Source organism: Nanorana parkeri, unplaced genomic scaffold (assembly GCF_000935625.1).
Source record: "Nanorana parkeri isolate BGI_ZX_2015 unplaced genomic scaffold, ASM93562v1 scaffold921, whole genome shotgun sequence".
NCBI lineage: Eukaryota > Metazoa > Chordata > Amphibia > Anura > Dicroglossidae > Nanorana > Nanorana parkeri.
The window spans coordinates 490,131-503,509 of record NW_017307189.1 but is presented as its reverse complement, the minus strand read 5'-3'; the positions used below and the strand labels follow the sequence as shown (position 1 = coordinate 503,509).

The following is a 13,379-nucleotide window of genomic DNA, read 5'->3' as shown; positions in this document are numbered from 1 at the left end:
CCCACCTGAGATACTGCAGTGCCCACCTAATACCTCACACAGCCCACTTGAGTGTGACCCTGCAGAGACCACCATAGATCCTGCACAGCCCATCTGAGACTCTCTGTGCTGGGCTCTGCAGGGTCTCAGGTGGGCTCTGTGGGGCCTCAGGTGGGTCCCGAGTCCAGTGCATTCCTAAGTCCAGAGTCTAATGCGTTCCTAAGTCCAGAGTCCAATTCATATACTGTTCTGCATTGCTGTATAATGTATTGCATGGGCTGGTCAAGGTCCCTTTCCCAGCTCACACATCTCCTTACCTACCGTGGCCTGGCCTCCTGCACTGCAGCTGCTGGGCCCCGGCCTCCTCCTCCGCCGGACCGGCGTGGCTGTGTACTGGCCTACGCCACCAGACCGGTGCTGCTGGGCCCTGGCCTCCTCTACCGGACCGGAGCTTCTGGGCCCTGGCCTGCTTCTCCGCTGTCAGTGAGCTGAGGGGAACCCCCAGGTTCCCTGGGCCCCTTTCATGGGTATCAGCCATACCCCCCGGATGGCAGCTCTGTCACTAAGTACATGTCTAACCCTGACATAATTTGCACTACTTTTTTAATGCACAGCAATGCACGCTGTTGTGCTAAAATGCGTTGCAGTGCAGCACAATACGCAGTCGCCAGGAGGTGCCTTGGGGTGTCATTAAGACTATACGGCAACGCAGCAGTGCACCTAGCATGCACAACATTGCATGTGGATAATGTGCCTTTAACGCAATGCTATGGTGCAAATGAGCCCTAAACAACATATAGTTATTAAAGCAATACTATGCAAATTAATATTTTAACAGGGCTGTGGACTATTTCTATGCTCAAAGGTGAGACATTGATATCACATGTTATAGCAGAGTCTGTGGCAGGGTGTCAATGGTGTCTGTATATGCAATGACTATAGACGGTAAGGAGAGGGTTAACCCTGTGCGGCGATGATGTACATTTACTGCACTGGTAGCTCAGACGATCCAATGGTAACCTCCACCTGATTGGCAGAGGTGCGGCGCCACCTGCTGGCCGGCGGGGATAAGTAAGGGGCGTGCACTTCTAAAGGGATGCCGAGGATGCCTGCTTTGACATAACAGCACCGGTCTGCCTGCCTGCTAGGACTACACTGACAAGGTAGGGTGGGGGAGACAAGTGGTCCATTTCTCTGAACGTTCAGGCTGAAGGTGGGCGCTCCCCCCGCCCTTTACCCTCTCACAATGTCTTCTTCAATGGGGCCCAGAGGCCCTCGGCCACCCATAGTGCCTCCCCCCATGCCCGATCTCCCCGATCTGAGCCATCTGACAGAGGACGAGAGGAACACTATCATGGCAGTGATGAACCGACAGAAGGAGGAGGAGGAGAAGGAAGAGGCCATGCTAAAGTAAGGAGATCGTATTATCTTAAGTGTAAGGAAAACAAGAGCTAGTCAGATGGTGATGGAGTGACAAGGCAATGATTGACTGTAGGTGGCTTCATTTAGATTGCCAGGTACAATTGTTTGTATGTATGTATGTATGTATGTGTGTGTGTCATGCTGTTTAACCTGTTAGGTACCAAGGTGGATGACAGATCCCCCTCTCCAGGTGTGCACTGTTTACTGAATGTTGATGATGATGGCTGATCTGTAGATGTTCTGTACACCAACCATCTTCCTCCTGCCAGCTCAAGCTGTCATGTTTGTGGACTGCCATCCATTGCCATCAATATCCAGGTATCATGACTGTGATCGGGAAGGGGTATACTTGCCCTGTATAATATCATGCCATAGTGATCTATAGGATGCATGTCTGTAATATACGGGCAGTATGGCCTGCAGCAAGCCTGTCCTGTTTTCTGGCTCCAGCATACAGCCCTCCAGGCCTATAAATCCCAGGAAAACACAGCACTGCTGTCCACATCCTCCTACTGCATACATCCAGCTGTTCCATTCATGACTGCTCTACACATCCATCGCCTAGGAGGACATGGAATGACAGCTGATGAACATGTTTACCCCCCCCCCATACACATACACACACATTTCCGGGCTGATCATATCCCTAATGATACCCAATGATCTTTCTGGATAATGACCAGGATGGAAGGGAAGTGTAGTGCAGAAATGACTTCTTCCTGGGAGCATTGGGCTTGCTGGTCTACAGAGCATGGGGTGTGGTTGCCTTTTCTGATGGGGGGGAATGTCCAAAGGCTTTTATCTCATTAACTGCCATGTTATTCTTTCATTCATAACTTTGATGAATACATACATATATAGCGCTGCCAAAGCCCAAACTATGTTTGCATAGCATCCAGTGGTTGTACCAGGATGATGGGTATCGCCATAGTACAACCTGATCATTACCTGTAAAATCAATGCATGACAATCCATCTACCTGTTGTTCATATATGATGGAGAGGAATGTCCTTCTTTCTTCTAACACATGGGCTTTGCATTTCATACATAGGATCACGCTTATCACATGCATCTTATATTGTTCTCCATTTTTATTTCCTGCGGTATGCAAATATTATGCATTCTGCTTCCTCCCCATTCTTACTACCCATAGAGATCCAAGTCTGACGGGCTGGGGCTATGTATGATGGTGATTACATGAGTGTAGATCAGTCATTATGGGATATCTGGCTTCCTAATGTCTATACAACAAATAATCTTTGCTTTTCATGTGCTTCTAGCATTTTGAATTGATTACAGCACATGATGTGTGTGTGATTACAGTACATAACGTGTATGTGTGCCTTTATGTCATCAGGGTGTCACAGCATCTAAAAATGGATCCAGGGTAATTCTGATGACCAGCTAGGCCTGTGGGAGATCTGGAAGAAAAACATGAATTCCGTTTTAGCAGTTGCTGTGTCAATATTGGTCTAGATTTTGACCTATGTTAAGAGGATGGGATAGTGTAGCTGCTGCCTATAGCAACAAGTTAGTTGCTATGAGAAACGGCTTTATGTCTAGATCAATTTTTTTTTTCATTTATAGCAATCAAAGCCGTTCCTCTGTTCTGGGGGAATAAGGTGTTGCTAAATGTCTGCATTGCACATCAGATCTCTTGACATAAGCAAATAATATTCTGACCACTGTCTTCTGGACTTCTGTAATGAATTTGTTTACAGCTGGATATGGATGTTAACCTGTTAAGGCTCCTGATGTATAAGCACACAGAATCTCAAGTGTTCTTCTGTGCTCCGAGGAAAAAAAAATATGCTGAGAGCGCCGATTAATAGTAAAGTGTCATGGAGAAAACGGTGACATGTGAAATGCAGCATAAATGTTCATGTATTCAGGAGTGGGTGTGGCAGCCTTAAAGGAATATGCCGGCTGTAACATCTCATCAGATGACATCATCTCATATTTTCTTATTATGTGCCACTTTGCAATTGGAAATGAAACAAACATAATGGGACTCATCTCACAAATTGTCCATCATCATTTTCTCCAATGTCCTGTATCTTAAAAGGATATTTTTAGACAGAAATAAGCTTGCATTTTTTTTTTTTAAATTTTCAGTTTTTCTGAAAAGCGGTGTATAATATACTGAGGCTGTGCAGGGAGATGTAACCGATAACTGCCTGTAGGCTTTAAAGTGATACTAGAGCCAAGTGTATTTAATCAGAAACACATTTGTATAGGGTAAAAGAGCACATTGCAGGAAATGATTGTTCTCAGCATTATTTTTTCATGATTTTGCAGCTGCATGCACCTACTTCCTTTGCTCTGCTTTCTCACTGTTCCAGATGGGGGGTACACTCTCACAGTATCATCAGGAGTGGGGATGAGCTCTGGTCTGGACGGAACCCGGTCCAAACCTCAGCTCCTTTGAGCATGGAAGGAGCTCCTCCAAACACGGAAAGGAGCTCCTCCAAACACAGGACCTCCTGATCGCAGAAGGAACTCCTCTGATCACAGACCGCCTCTGATCGCGAAAGGAGGACCTCCTCCGAACACGGAAGGAGCTCCTCCTGAACACAGAAGGAAACTCCTTCCACTGCTGCTCAGTCAGCTACAGGCCAAGAAATTCCCCATCCGCAGCTGTATGTAAACAAAGGGGCAAGCTGCAGTGATGTCATATACCTTTTATGGCCTTATACTGAACCTGGTCCAAACCTGAGGTTCTCTGCACATAGAAGGAGCTCTTTTGTGCATGGAAGGTGCTCCTTTGTGCATGGAAGGTGCTCTTTTGTGCATGGAAGGTGCTCCTTTGTGCATGGAAGGAGCTCCTTTGCGCGTGGAGGGAGCTCCTCCGCGCATTGAAGGAGCTTCTTTGAACACAGAAGGAAACTCCTTGCACTGCTGCTCAGTCAACTGTGAGCCAGGGAATTCCCTGCCCGCAGCTGTATGTAAGCAAAGGGGCAAGCTGCAGTGACGTCATGGACCTTATATGGCCACATGGCTTTATTTGGTCAATTACTTTGACTTAATATGGCCGTCGCCATATAAGGTCAATTAAGTCCACACAAGCATCCTGCCCCTTTGTTTACATGCAGCTGCAGGGCAGGGAATGCCCCAGCCCGCAGCTGAATGGGTGGGTTGCCACTGCCATTTCCATGTTCAGAGGAGCTCAGGTTTGATCCGAATCTGTGCTTATCTCTAATCAGGAGTCAGCTGATTCACTCCTCAGGATTACACTGTTCATGCATGACACATAATTGACAAAAAAATAGTGGCCGATGTGAGATGCTGCCTGCGCATGTCGTGGGAAAAAAGGAGCAAACATGCAGGGTGGCTGCGTCAGGGCTCCATAGGAGCACGCTGGGTAAAGTTGACACTTGCAAACAAGAAGGTGGGGGCAGCAGTTTTAGGACCCATGAAACAAGGATGAAAGACACTCTAAAGATGGAGGCTGTGCATCTAATGTAAGTGTGGACCTCTTCTGCTGAAATGTAAGAAAAGTAGTACTAGTAAGAGATGACTTTTGTTTGGTTGCTGTATTACTACATTATGCAAATAGGCCTTTGACTTATGGAATGCTCTCACAAATGTGGTGTGTCTAGGCCAGGAATGCAATATACAAACGGCACACCTTCATTTTACTGGCATGCCCTGAAAAATGTGACACAATCTAATGAGTTGCTACAAGATCCATACACATAACAGTAAAGTTAAAAAGTAGCCTTTGATACATGGCTAACATGTTATATACAATCCATAGGCCACAAGCCATAAAGGACCCCTCAGTGAATGAACACAGTTACATCTGGTCGCCTTAGGTCACCCGTTACTTCAGGTGGGGAAACTGCAAAATCTCAGATGACTCTACATTTCTATTGCTTTCAAAAAACATCCAGAGTATTCATTGTAGTATGTTTGTTTTTTCTTTTAGGACAGTGACATAGTTTTGTTTTGTGAATTTCATTGTGAAGCCTCCTTTTATTATTATAAAGCAATCACATCAGATTGTTTTAATGGTACTATAGGGCTACAAACAGGTGTGTTGCACAGAAGCACCTCCTGTACATGCGTGAACAGACCCAGATGGGCAATTGTGTCATGCGTTCTTCCTGGTGGGTAAGGAGTATAAATGAATGGAACAGCATTGCCAGATGCAGAGGTAATGCAGTTGTTGTCCAGTGTTGCTGCTCTGCTGAGCACTTGCACGTATTGAGCTCTTCAGCTCCGTACCAGAGTTCTCCTAAGGCTTCTTTTTAGCCTTTAAAGTTGAACACCAGGATTAGCAAATATTGTGTAAATATAAGAGCTATGTATGTCCCCACTTGAATCTTGGTGTGCTTTGTGTATTTCTTCCAGATCTGTGCAGTAATGCAGTATGAAACTTCACCTTTGTGCTGGAGCTTCCTGTAATAAAGACCAGTCAGGGCTGCTCCATCTCCTTGTACAGGGTGGCTGGTCTTGTATCTGCCCCCTCCACCACTAGTTTTCTGCATTAAGCCTGTAGTTCGCGGGGCCTGCTGACCCCTCCCATAGCTCTGTTCTCTGTACAGGCTACGTGCAGCATAGTGATGATGTCACTGCTACTTTTTAAGCTAATCTCTGGGTTTGGAAAGGCATTTGGTGCACACAATATGGATTTATATATTTTATGACCATAGATGAATATATTTAAATATAATGATGTTTGTGGTGATTAGCTTTAAAGGAGACCTGTAATGAGAGTGTATGGAGGGTTCTATTGCTGACCTCTAGTTAACTGGTTGTCATGCTAATCCAGTGGCTATGGTACTTTCTGAGCACTGACCAGGAAACAGAATGCAAATCGGCAATTCTGACTTCACTCTGCTTTTTAAATTTTTGTATTTGTTCTCAGTGTTTGAGAGACTACTGACACCAGAGCGGGCCATGCAAATAACATTCTTTAGGTTAGCAATGGAAGACCTATAGTTTACTCTGTATAGGCTTTTCTTAATATAGGTGATGTGCTGTTTAATCTTGAGTCAGTGTGCAGAATATTTTATATTTTTGCCCGGTCCTTGTGCCTTCTTCTAATTGGAGATGGTAGGTGAAATAGATCAGGGCTCAAAATTTCAAGTCCTAAGTTACTAGCCAGGCCTTAATAGTTACTCGCCACAAGTTGTCCCACTAACCCCTACCCTGCCCCGGCCTTAACTCCGTCAGGTCAGCGGTGTGACACAGAGTACAGAGATCAGTAACCATGCCGAGTACAGAGACCTGCGTTGTGACGCACAGTACAGAGACCTGCGTTGTGACGCACAGTACAGAGACCTGCGTTGTGACGCACAGTACAGAGACCTGCGGTGTGACGCACAGTACAGAGACCTGCGGTGTGACGCAGAGTACAGAGACCTGCGTTGGGATGGAGAGTACAGAGACCTGCGTTGGGATGCAGAGTACAGAGACCTGCGTTGGGATGCAGAGTACAGAGACCTGCGTTGGGATGCAGAGTACAGAGACCTGCGTTGGGATGCAGAGTACAGAGACCTGCGGTGTGATGCACAGTACAGAGACCTGCGGTGTGATGCACAGTACAGAGACCTGCGGTGTGATGCACAGTACAGAGACCCAGTGGCGTAACCGGCGCCCGGGGCAGGACAAAATTTTGTGCCCTCCCCCCGTGATATGTGGGGGTGTACAGGTACAGTGAGAGCATGCTGGGACATGCCGTAATTGAACTACAAGTTCCAGCATGCCCTCATTGTCCCAGTACGCCCGCCAAATATGACCCAGGGAATAGTAACAAGCTGATTGGCAGGCTCCTGTCCTCCTTCTATGCAGTGGAGCCCGGGTCCCTGTAGGGAAGGAGCCTGCCAGTCAACTGGTTATCATGGCAAGTGGACCGTTAATTTTTTTTTTACTTTTTAATCACCTTTTTATTTTAATGTAATAATTTTTTTCCTGTTCTTTTGTACTTATTTTTAAAAATTGTATTTAATTTTTGTAACAATTTTTTTCCCCCCACTTAACTCTATCGCTATCACACAGGAGCTAACAAGCCCCTGTGTGATAGCATTTGTAGGTGACAGGTTCTCTTTATGGAACCTGTCACCTCCAATACAGGAGTTCTAGCACAGCACTGTGCTAGAACTTCTGTGAGAGGGGAAGACTGCCCTCCCCTCTCACTGGTTATCACGGAGCGGCAGGGTTACTGATACCCCTGCCGCTCTGCTCCCTGCATCCGCGCCTGTGAGGAGACAGACTCGGCGGCCGGGGGGAGGATGGAGCCCGGAGGACGGAGCAGCGAGGAGAGAGGTAGGTGAAGGGGGGTGGGGGTGGCAGGGGGATGTGGACAGATGGATTCTTCTCAGCGACCGAGGAGGAGAGAGAACTGACACGGCGATCGCCGCTGCTGAACGGGCGATCGCCGCTGTAGAAGTGGCAGCAGTTCCCCCCTTGAATTTCCACTCGCCCCACGCAATTTTCACTCGCCAATTGCGAGGGCGCGAGTGGAAATTTTGAGCCCTGAAATAGACATTCGAGTCCACTGATCGTTCTTGAATAATAGGTTGATTAGTAATTTAAATAGTTTAGAGAGCCAGATGGTGGGACAAGTTCCGTTAGAACACATTTTTATTGTGTATTCTCTTTTTTTGCTTAATTTTAATTGACACTGTTAGTCTGTCGTGTACAACTGCTGTATCAATATGTTCTCAGAGAATGCCCAGAAATTCCAGTAACTGCTGATTTCAGTTGCTTCCATAATGGGTAGAATTGAGAGATTGCAGTTCCCACCTGAACTGGACAGGAAGCACAACAGAAAGCATTTAAACCCCACCCACAAACCCATCCATCCACCCACCTACCTACCTACCCACCCATCTAACCACCTTCAGAGCTTAGTTTGCTTCTTGTCCCTACTAGTGGAGGGGTATACTCAAGCATAGCATCAACTCCTTGGGTTTTCTTTTTATTTAGAGAGTTCTTAGTGACTCTCAATGATTGTGCTACTGGTGATTGCTCTTAGTTGGCCTGGATACAGTATTCTGAGGTGGGATCATGCAGGAGGGTAATTACATGCCGTCTCCTCAGTACTCCTTCTGGGCTTTGACACTTGTCACTGGTATGGTGGTATGTTCCCACAGGCCCCTTGGTCCAGGCGGTTTCTGTTCCTTGATTTTGTAAAGCACAACATGTTCATGTATTTGACCACTGGCTAGGTGGTTTCCTCCTGACCAAGTAGCCGGCAGATGCTAAGACTGGTTTATGCACCACTCACATAAGCGAATGAGGATCAGGACTGAATGTAAGAACAATTAGAAATTTCTTGGCTGAAGTATGTCCATCCAGGTTCAAGCATTGCCAATCTTTTTATTAAAAGACTCAAGCAACGTTTAAGGTTCAAGCATTGCTAGTACTCTGATGGTTGCACTTTCAGGCATGGTCTGATCTGATTTGTGTCTGTATGGGAATGATAGTCGCTCTCCATCCCTCTTGCCATTCTAGTGCAAGCATTACTTCAGCATCAACAGATTAACTGAATTGTTACTGTATTGAACAAAAAGTTCACATTAAACATTTTTATTACTAGCTGTATATAATTCTGATTATCATCTGTGGGGTCAGATTAGCTGCATTTCTACAAGTAACCAATTGCTAACAAGTGGAGTGTGTTTAGGGTACCACACAGTGATTTGTCTTTATATACCTATATAGAGCTTTGTCTATATTGTAGATTTGGGGCAGTAATGGAGTTAATCTCTATGCTAATTGAATATATATTTATGATCAGTATATTTTGTAGAGCTGTTCCTGAATTGAATGTGTGTGTGTATGTATACATTCAATAATCTTTTGCTATGTAAATATACGTTGGATGTTCTCATGTGTTACATTTTACAGAATTGTTAAACTCATACTGTGCCCTTTTCTGAGCTGATTAGCCTGCAGATCTTTGTTAGCAGGGTGGCTGTTTCATAGAGGTTTTATAATCACATACTCCCTTCTGTCCTACCCGAAAAGTAGTTGTGATGAGTTAGGCCCCCTTCACACAGGCCGTCCGATCAGGTCAGTTTTTTAGTTTTTCAGAAGGACCCGTTCGGATGCCCAATGCAAATCTATGGGCGGCCATGTCCATTTACACCTGGTTACCCCCAGGTCTGGCCGGGTTTGGCAGAACAGATGGGACAGTATTCCATTTCGCCAGACCAAATTGGGGCTAGTCAGCTGTATACGTTTTCATCAGATTCCCCATAGACATACATGGGGTCCCGCACTTTCAGTTTTTTCCTCCATCGCAAGATAAAGGAAAAAACTGTACGGACATGGATGTCACAGGGGTGACATCCGACCCGTACTGCTGTGTTCAGTAGAGGATCTGTGCACGGATGCCCTCCTGATCAGCCCATGTGAAAGGGGCCTTAGAGATTACATGTTTAAAATATAAAACTTTTTCTTTATTTTAGAAAGAGTAGGGAATGGTTAAAACCCCTTTAAAACTATTTGTATGCTGTCTGTGTCCAGCTGGGGAGATTTCCCATAACTTCCTGTCCTGGAAATACAACAGGAAATGAGCGAAAAATCTCTCTGGACGTAAACGATTTTCCCATCTTAGGGCTCGTTCACACCAGATGCAGTGCGCTCCAGAACACACTGCCTCGCATCGCGGCCGGCGTACTTTTTTTTTAAATTTTTTGATTTCCCTCACGGTTTGTCTCAGTGGCAGTGGTCACCAGGACATATAGGGAGGTCTAGACCCTCAACCATGCTATCCAAATCAAAGAAGGAATTTGCCTTTACTTACAATTTAAAGGTGTACCTGTAAACTATTGGTAACATGCTTTTTTTAGTGTTCTCTTATGTTTAAGTCAAACAGATCTAGGAAGAACAGAGGAATAGGAAAGAAGACCCCACCTAGGGCATCAAACACCACTCGCCGGCCAAAAATGTATGGACTTAGGAGCTGGGGATCCACTTTAGGCGTTTGATGGTGACTCACTGGAACAATCTGGTTTTTACTGTACATGTTTTATCTCTGATAAAGGTCAAATAGACACTTCAGACTTATTGGCTTGACTTTTAAAATGTTAATAGACTTATTAGAGCCTTCTGACCGAGGTGAAGAGGGTACTTGTAACATGCAGCGATCAGTGACAAAATGAGCACGGGCTCATTTTCCCTCATTAAAGAAGTGCAGTATAGGTATAGTATTTTCGAAGTCCACTGTTTGCCCGGTACATATATTTCTGATACTCCTAATTTGAGTCTAATTGTTCTCCTTAAAATATAGTATATGCGTGTGTGTATATAATATATATATTCTCTGCAGTTTGCATACATCTGGCTGTAAACCAGTGCCCTAGACCATGGCAAAGCATGAGGTCTCCTTCCCATGAGGATCCTGATTGCTGATCGTAATCATACAGTCAATTTCACCTCCTTGGCATCTACTAGTGAGGCAAAATTTGTTGTATTAGGATTACATTATAATATTTTCCATTTAATTTCTGCAGCTTTCATTAAACTATTAGCTGGTGATCCTGCCATGTAGGTTGTTAAAGCTCTTCCTGTTATAGGATGACAACATTGTCTCCCAGTTACTGTTTACCCTTTACTCTCCTGTGTTGTTGGCCTGTCATATGTGCTTGCGGAGGAGACTATAAGTGGCAGCGCCAACCATCCGTGTGCAGGCATGTTCCATTATTGTCACTATCAGGAAGCCTGCCTTGAGCAATAACTTGCAGCTATCACTGGAGTGAGTGTATGCAGACAGCAAATGGCTAACATGGGCTGGAGGAGATCAGCAGAAACTAAGACACAAGGATGAAAAAGGTAAACCATTACCTTATTAAAGAAAAGAAAACAGAAATTGTTCATTTGTCAACTTAAATAAGGCATAAATTATAGTTTACATCTACTATGAGTTGGTTTTGCCTGTTATTGGGGCCTGACTTACAGGACTCTGGGGCTAAGCCCTAGGAGAGCCATTCCCCTTGACCAGTTTGAGTACTCAGTGGTGGCACTCTCATTAGAAATGAGTTTAAAGGAGAACTAAAGCCAAACTTTTTTTTTTGCTTTAGTTTTCTTTTGGTAAATGTACTCCTGTGACCCAAAGTCAGCATATAGGGGGTTACAGCACAGAGTCACACTGCAGCTGGGAAAGATGCTGACAATTTTGTCGGGATCCACCTTGGTGCCTCACTGACTGCTGGCTCTGCCTCTCTAAAGCCAGAGCCAGCTGTGCCCACCATCTCCCTGTCTGTACCCCAATAGAGCTGGAGGAACAGAGAGAGGAGAGGTGAATCCCTGCAGGGAGTGCTGACAATCACTGCTCTCTACAGGAAGAAGACAATTTGCTGAGTGATTAGCGGTTTGTGATCGCTCAGTTCTAGATCTATAGAGCCGACATCTGATGCCTGTTTGAAGTATTGGGAAGAGTACATTTTACTCTCCTAATACTTCTCCTCCTTTAAACGGTCAGTGCCATGTTCTCTATAGGGTAGAGAAGCCAGTTTGAAACCCTTGACTTATATCTAGTGACAAGTTGTTCAATACATTTTAAAAAGTTTGGAAATGTCTTTAGGCTTCAAAAGACAATGGGGTTGATTTACTAACCTTATAAACACACCACGAACATGTATACACCTCTGTAGTGTGTTCCCTCCCAGCATGATCTATGGGTGGAATCTAAACACCTTTTGTGTTTTCTTTATTAACCCCTTTCACAGGGTCCAATCAGGAGGGGATCCGTGCACAGATCCCCTCCCGATCGGAATGGATGTCACCATTATGACATTTGTGTCCGTGCATTTTTTCCCATCATCTTGTGATGGAGGAAAAATCGACACTACCAGACTCATGCTAGTGTACGGGCAGCTGTATCTAAATGGACAGGTGTCCCTTTATATCTGGTTACCCCCAATCCAGCACGATCAGGTCCAGCGAAACCGAACTCTGATCTATTTGTTTTTCCTGGCCAGAGCTCGGGTAACCGAATGTAAATGGATGTACATTGGTTTAGACTGAGCTGCTCATACACTAACATCAGGCTTCTGATCAGATCCGCCTGAAAAACTGAGAGGCGGACTTGATCAGAAAGCCCATGTGAAAATGGCCTTATAGTTTGACTGGCATATTCTTACTGTGTAGTTTCCCCTGGGTTACATTATTGTAATCTATATTTAATACTGGTTCAGTTGTCTATAGGACATCTCTTTGTGTTCTTCAGTGGCGTCACAAGGGGGTTGTGGCCCGCACCCAGGTGAATCCCATTGGAGGGGTGGCACCAAAAATGACTGAACCCTCTAAAAAGTCGGGCACTCGGTCATGGACCGAGAGCCCGACAGTGTCAGGAGAGAGGGGGGGACACCCAGCAGTATATCTCATCCTGCCAGGTGAATGTCCCCTCCTCTTTCTGCCGGTGTCCATCAACAAGATGGCCCCCGGCAGGCATCAATTAGATGATTGCGCAATGACGTCACACGCACGCGCGTGGTGACGTCACACACATATGCGTGATGATGTCACGGCGGGGTGTCACCTGGTCTTCACTCCGGGTGACACCCGGCATCGGGACGCCCCTGGTGTTCTTAGCTTTCACCATCTAGATGAAATTGTACATCTGGTTGATTTCTATGACCATGCCAGACACCTTATTTTCCTCCAGCTTTATAAAAATAAGGCCCACAAGTGGGCTTGTTCAGCACGGTAATGCAAAGAACAGTGGGGATATATAAAAAAACAGTAAACATTGTATTATTCACGTAGGGTCTTCTCTTGCAAAACCGTGTTTGTCAGATTAGTTATTTAGTTATGTTATTTACTGCAGAGAATGAAATGAATATGCATTATTGCACAAGTTTAGTTTTATCAGGTCCAAATGTGGCCCACTAGTCATTCAGCAATAGTTGAAGATGTACAGAAGTAACTGGTGGAATGGGTAGGAACAAACACACTTCTCCATGTGCTAAAACTTATTATTCCAACTTTTTGTCTGTGAGGTCTGATCAGAGGCGTAACTAGAA

General features: G+C 45.2%; 1 protein-coding gene across 1 annotated transcript in view; it reads left to right on the top strand.

Annotated features, from left to right (window-relative positions):
* The first annotated feature begins 1,077 nt into the window (after positions 1-1,077).
* The window catches only part of RIMS1 (regulating synaptic membrane exocytosis 1), a 285,605-nt gene continuing 273,303 nt past the window's right edge, over positions 1,078-13,379 (top strand). Inside the window, exon 1 of the mRNA XM_018566132.1 lies at positions 1,078-1,389. Coding sequence (XP_018421634.1) covers positions 1,226-1,389 — 164 coding nt within the window. The 5' untranslated portion in view covers positions 1,078-1,225. The remainder of the gene's footprint in view (positions 1,390-13,379) is intronic.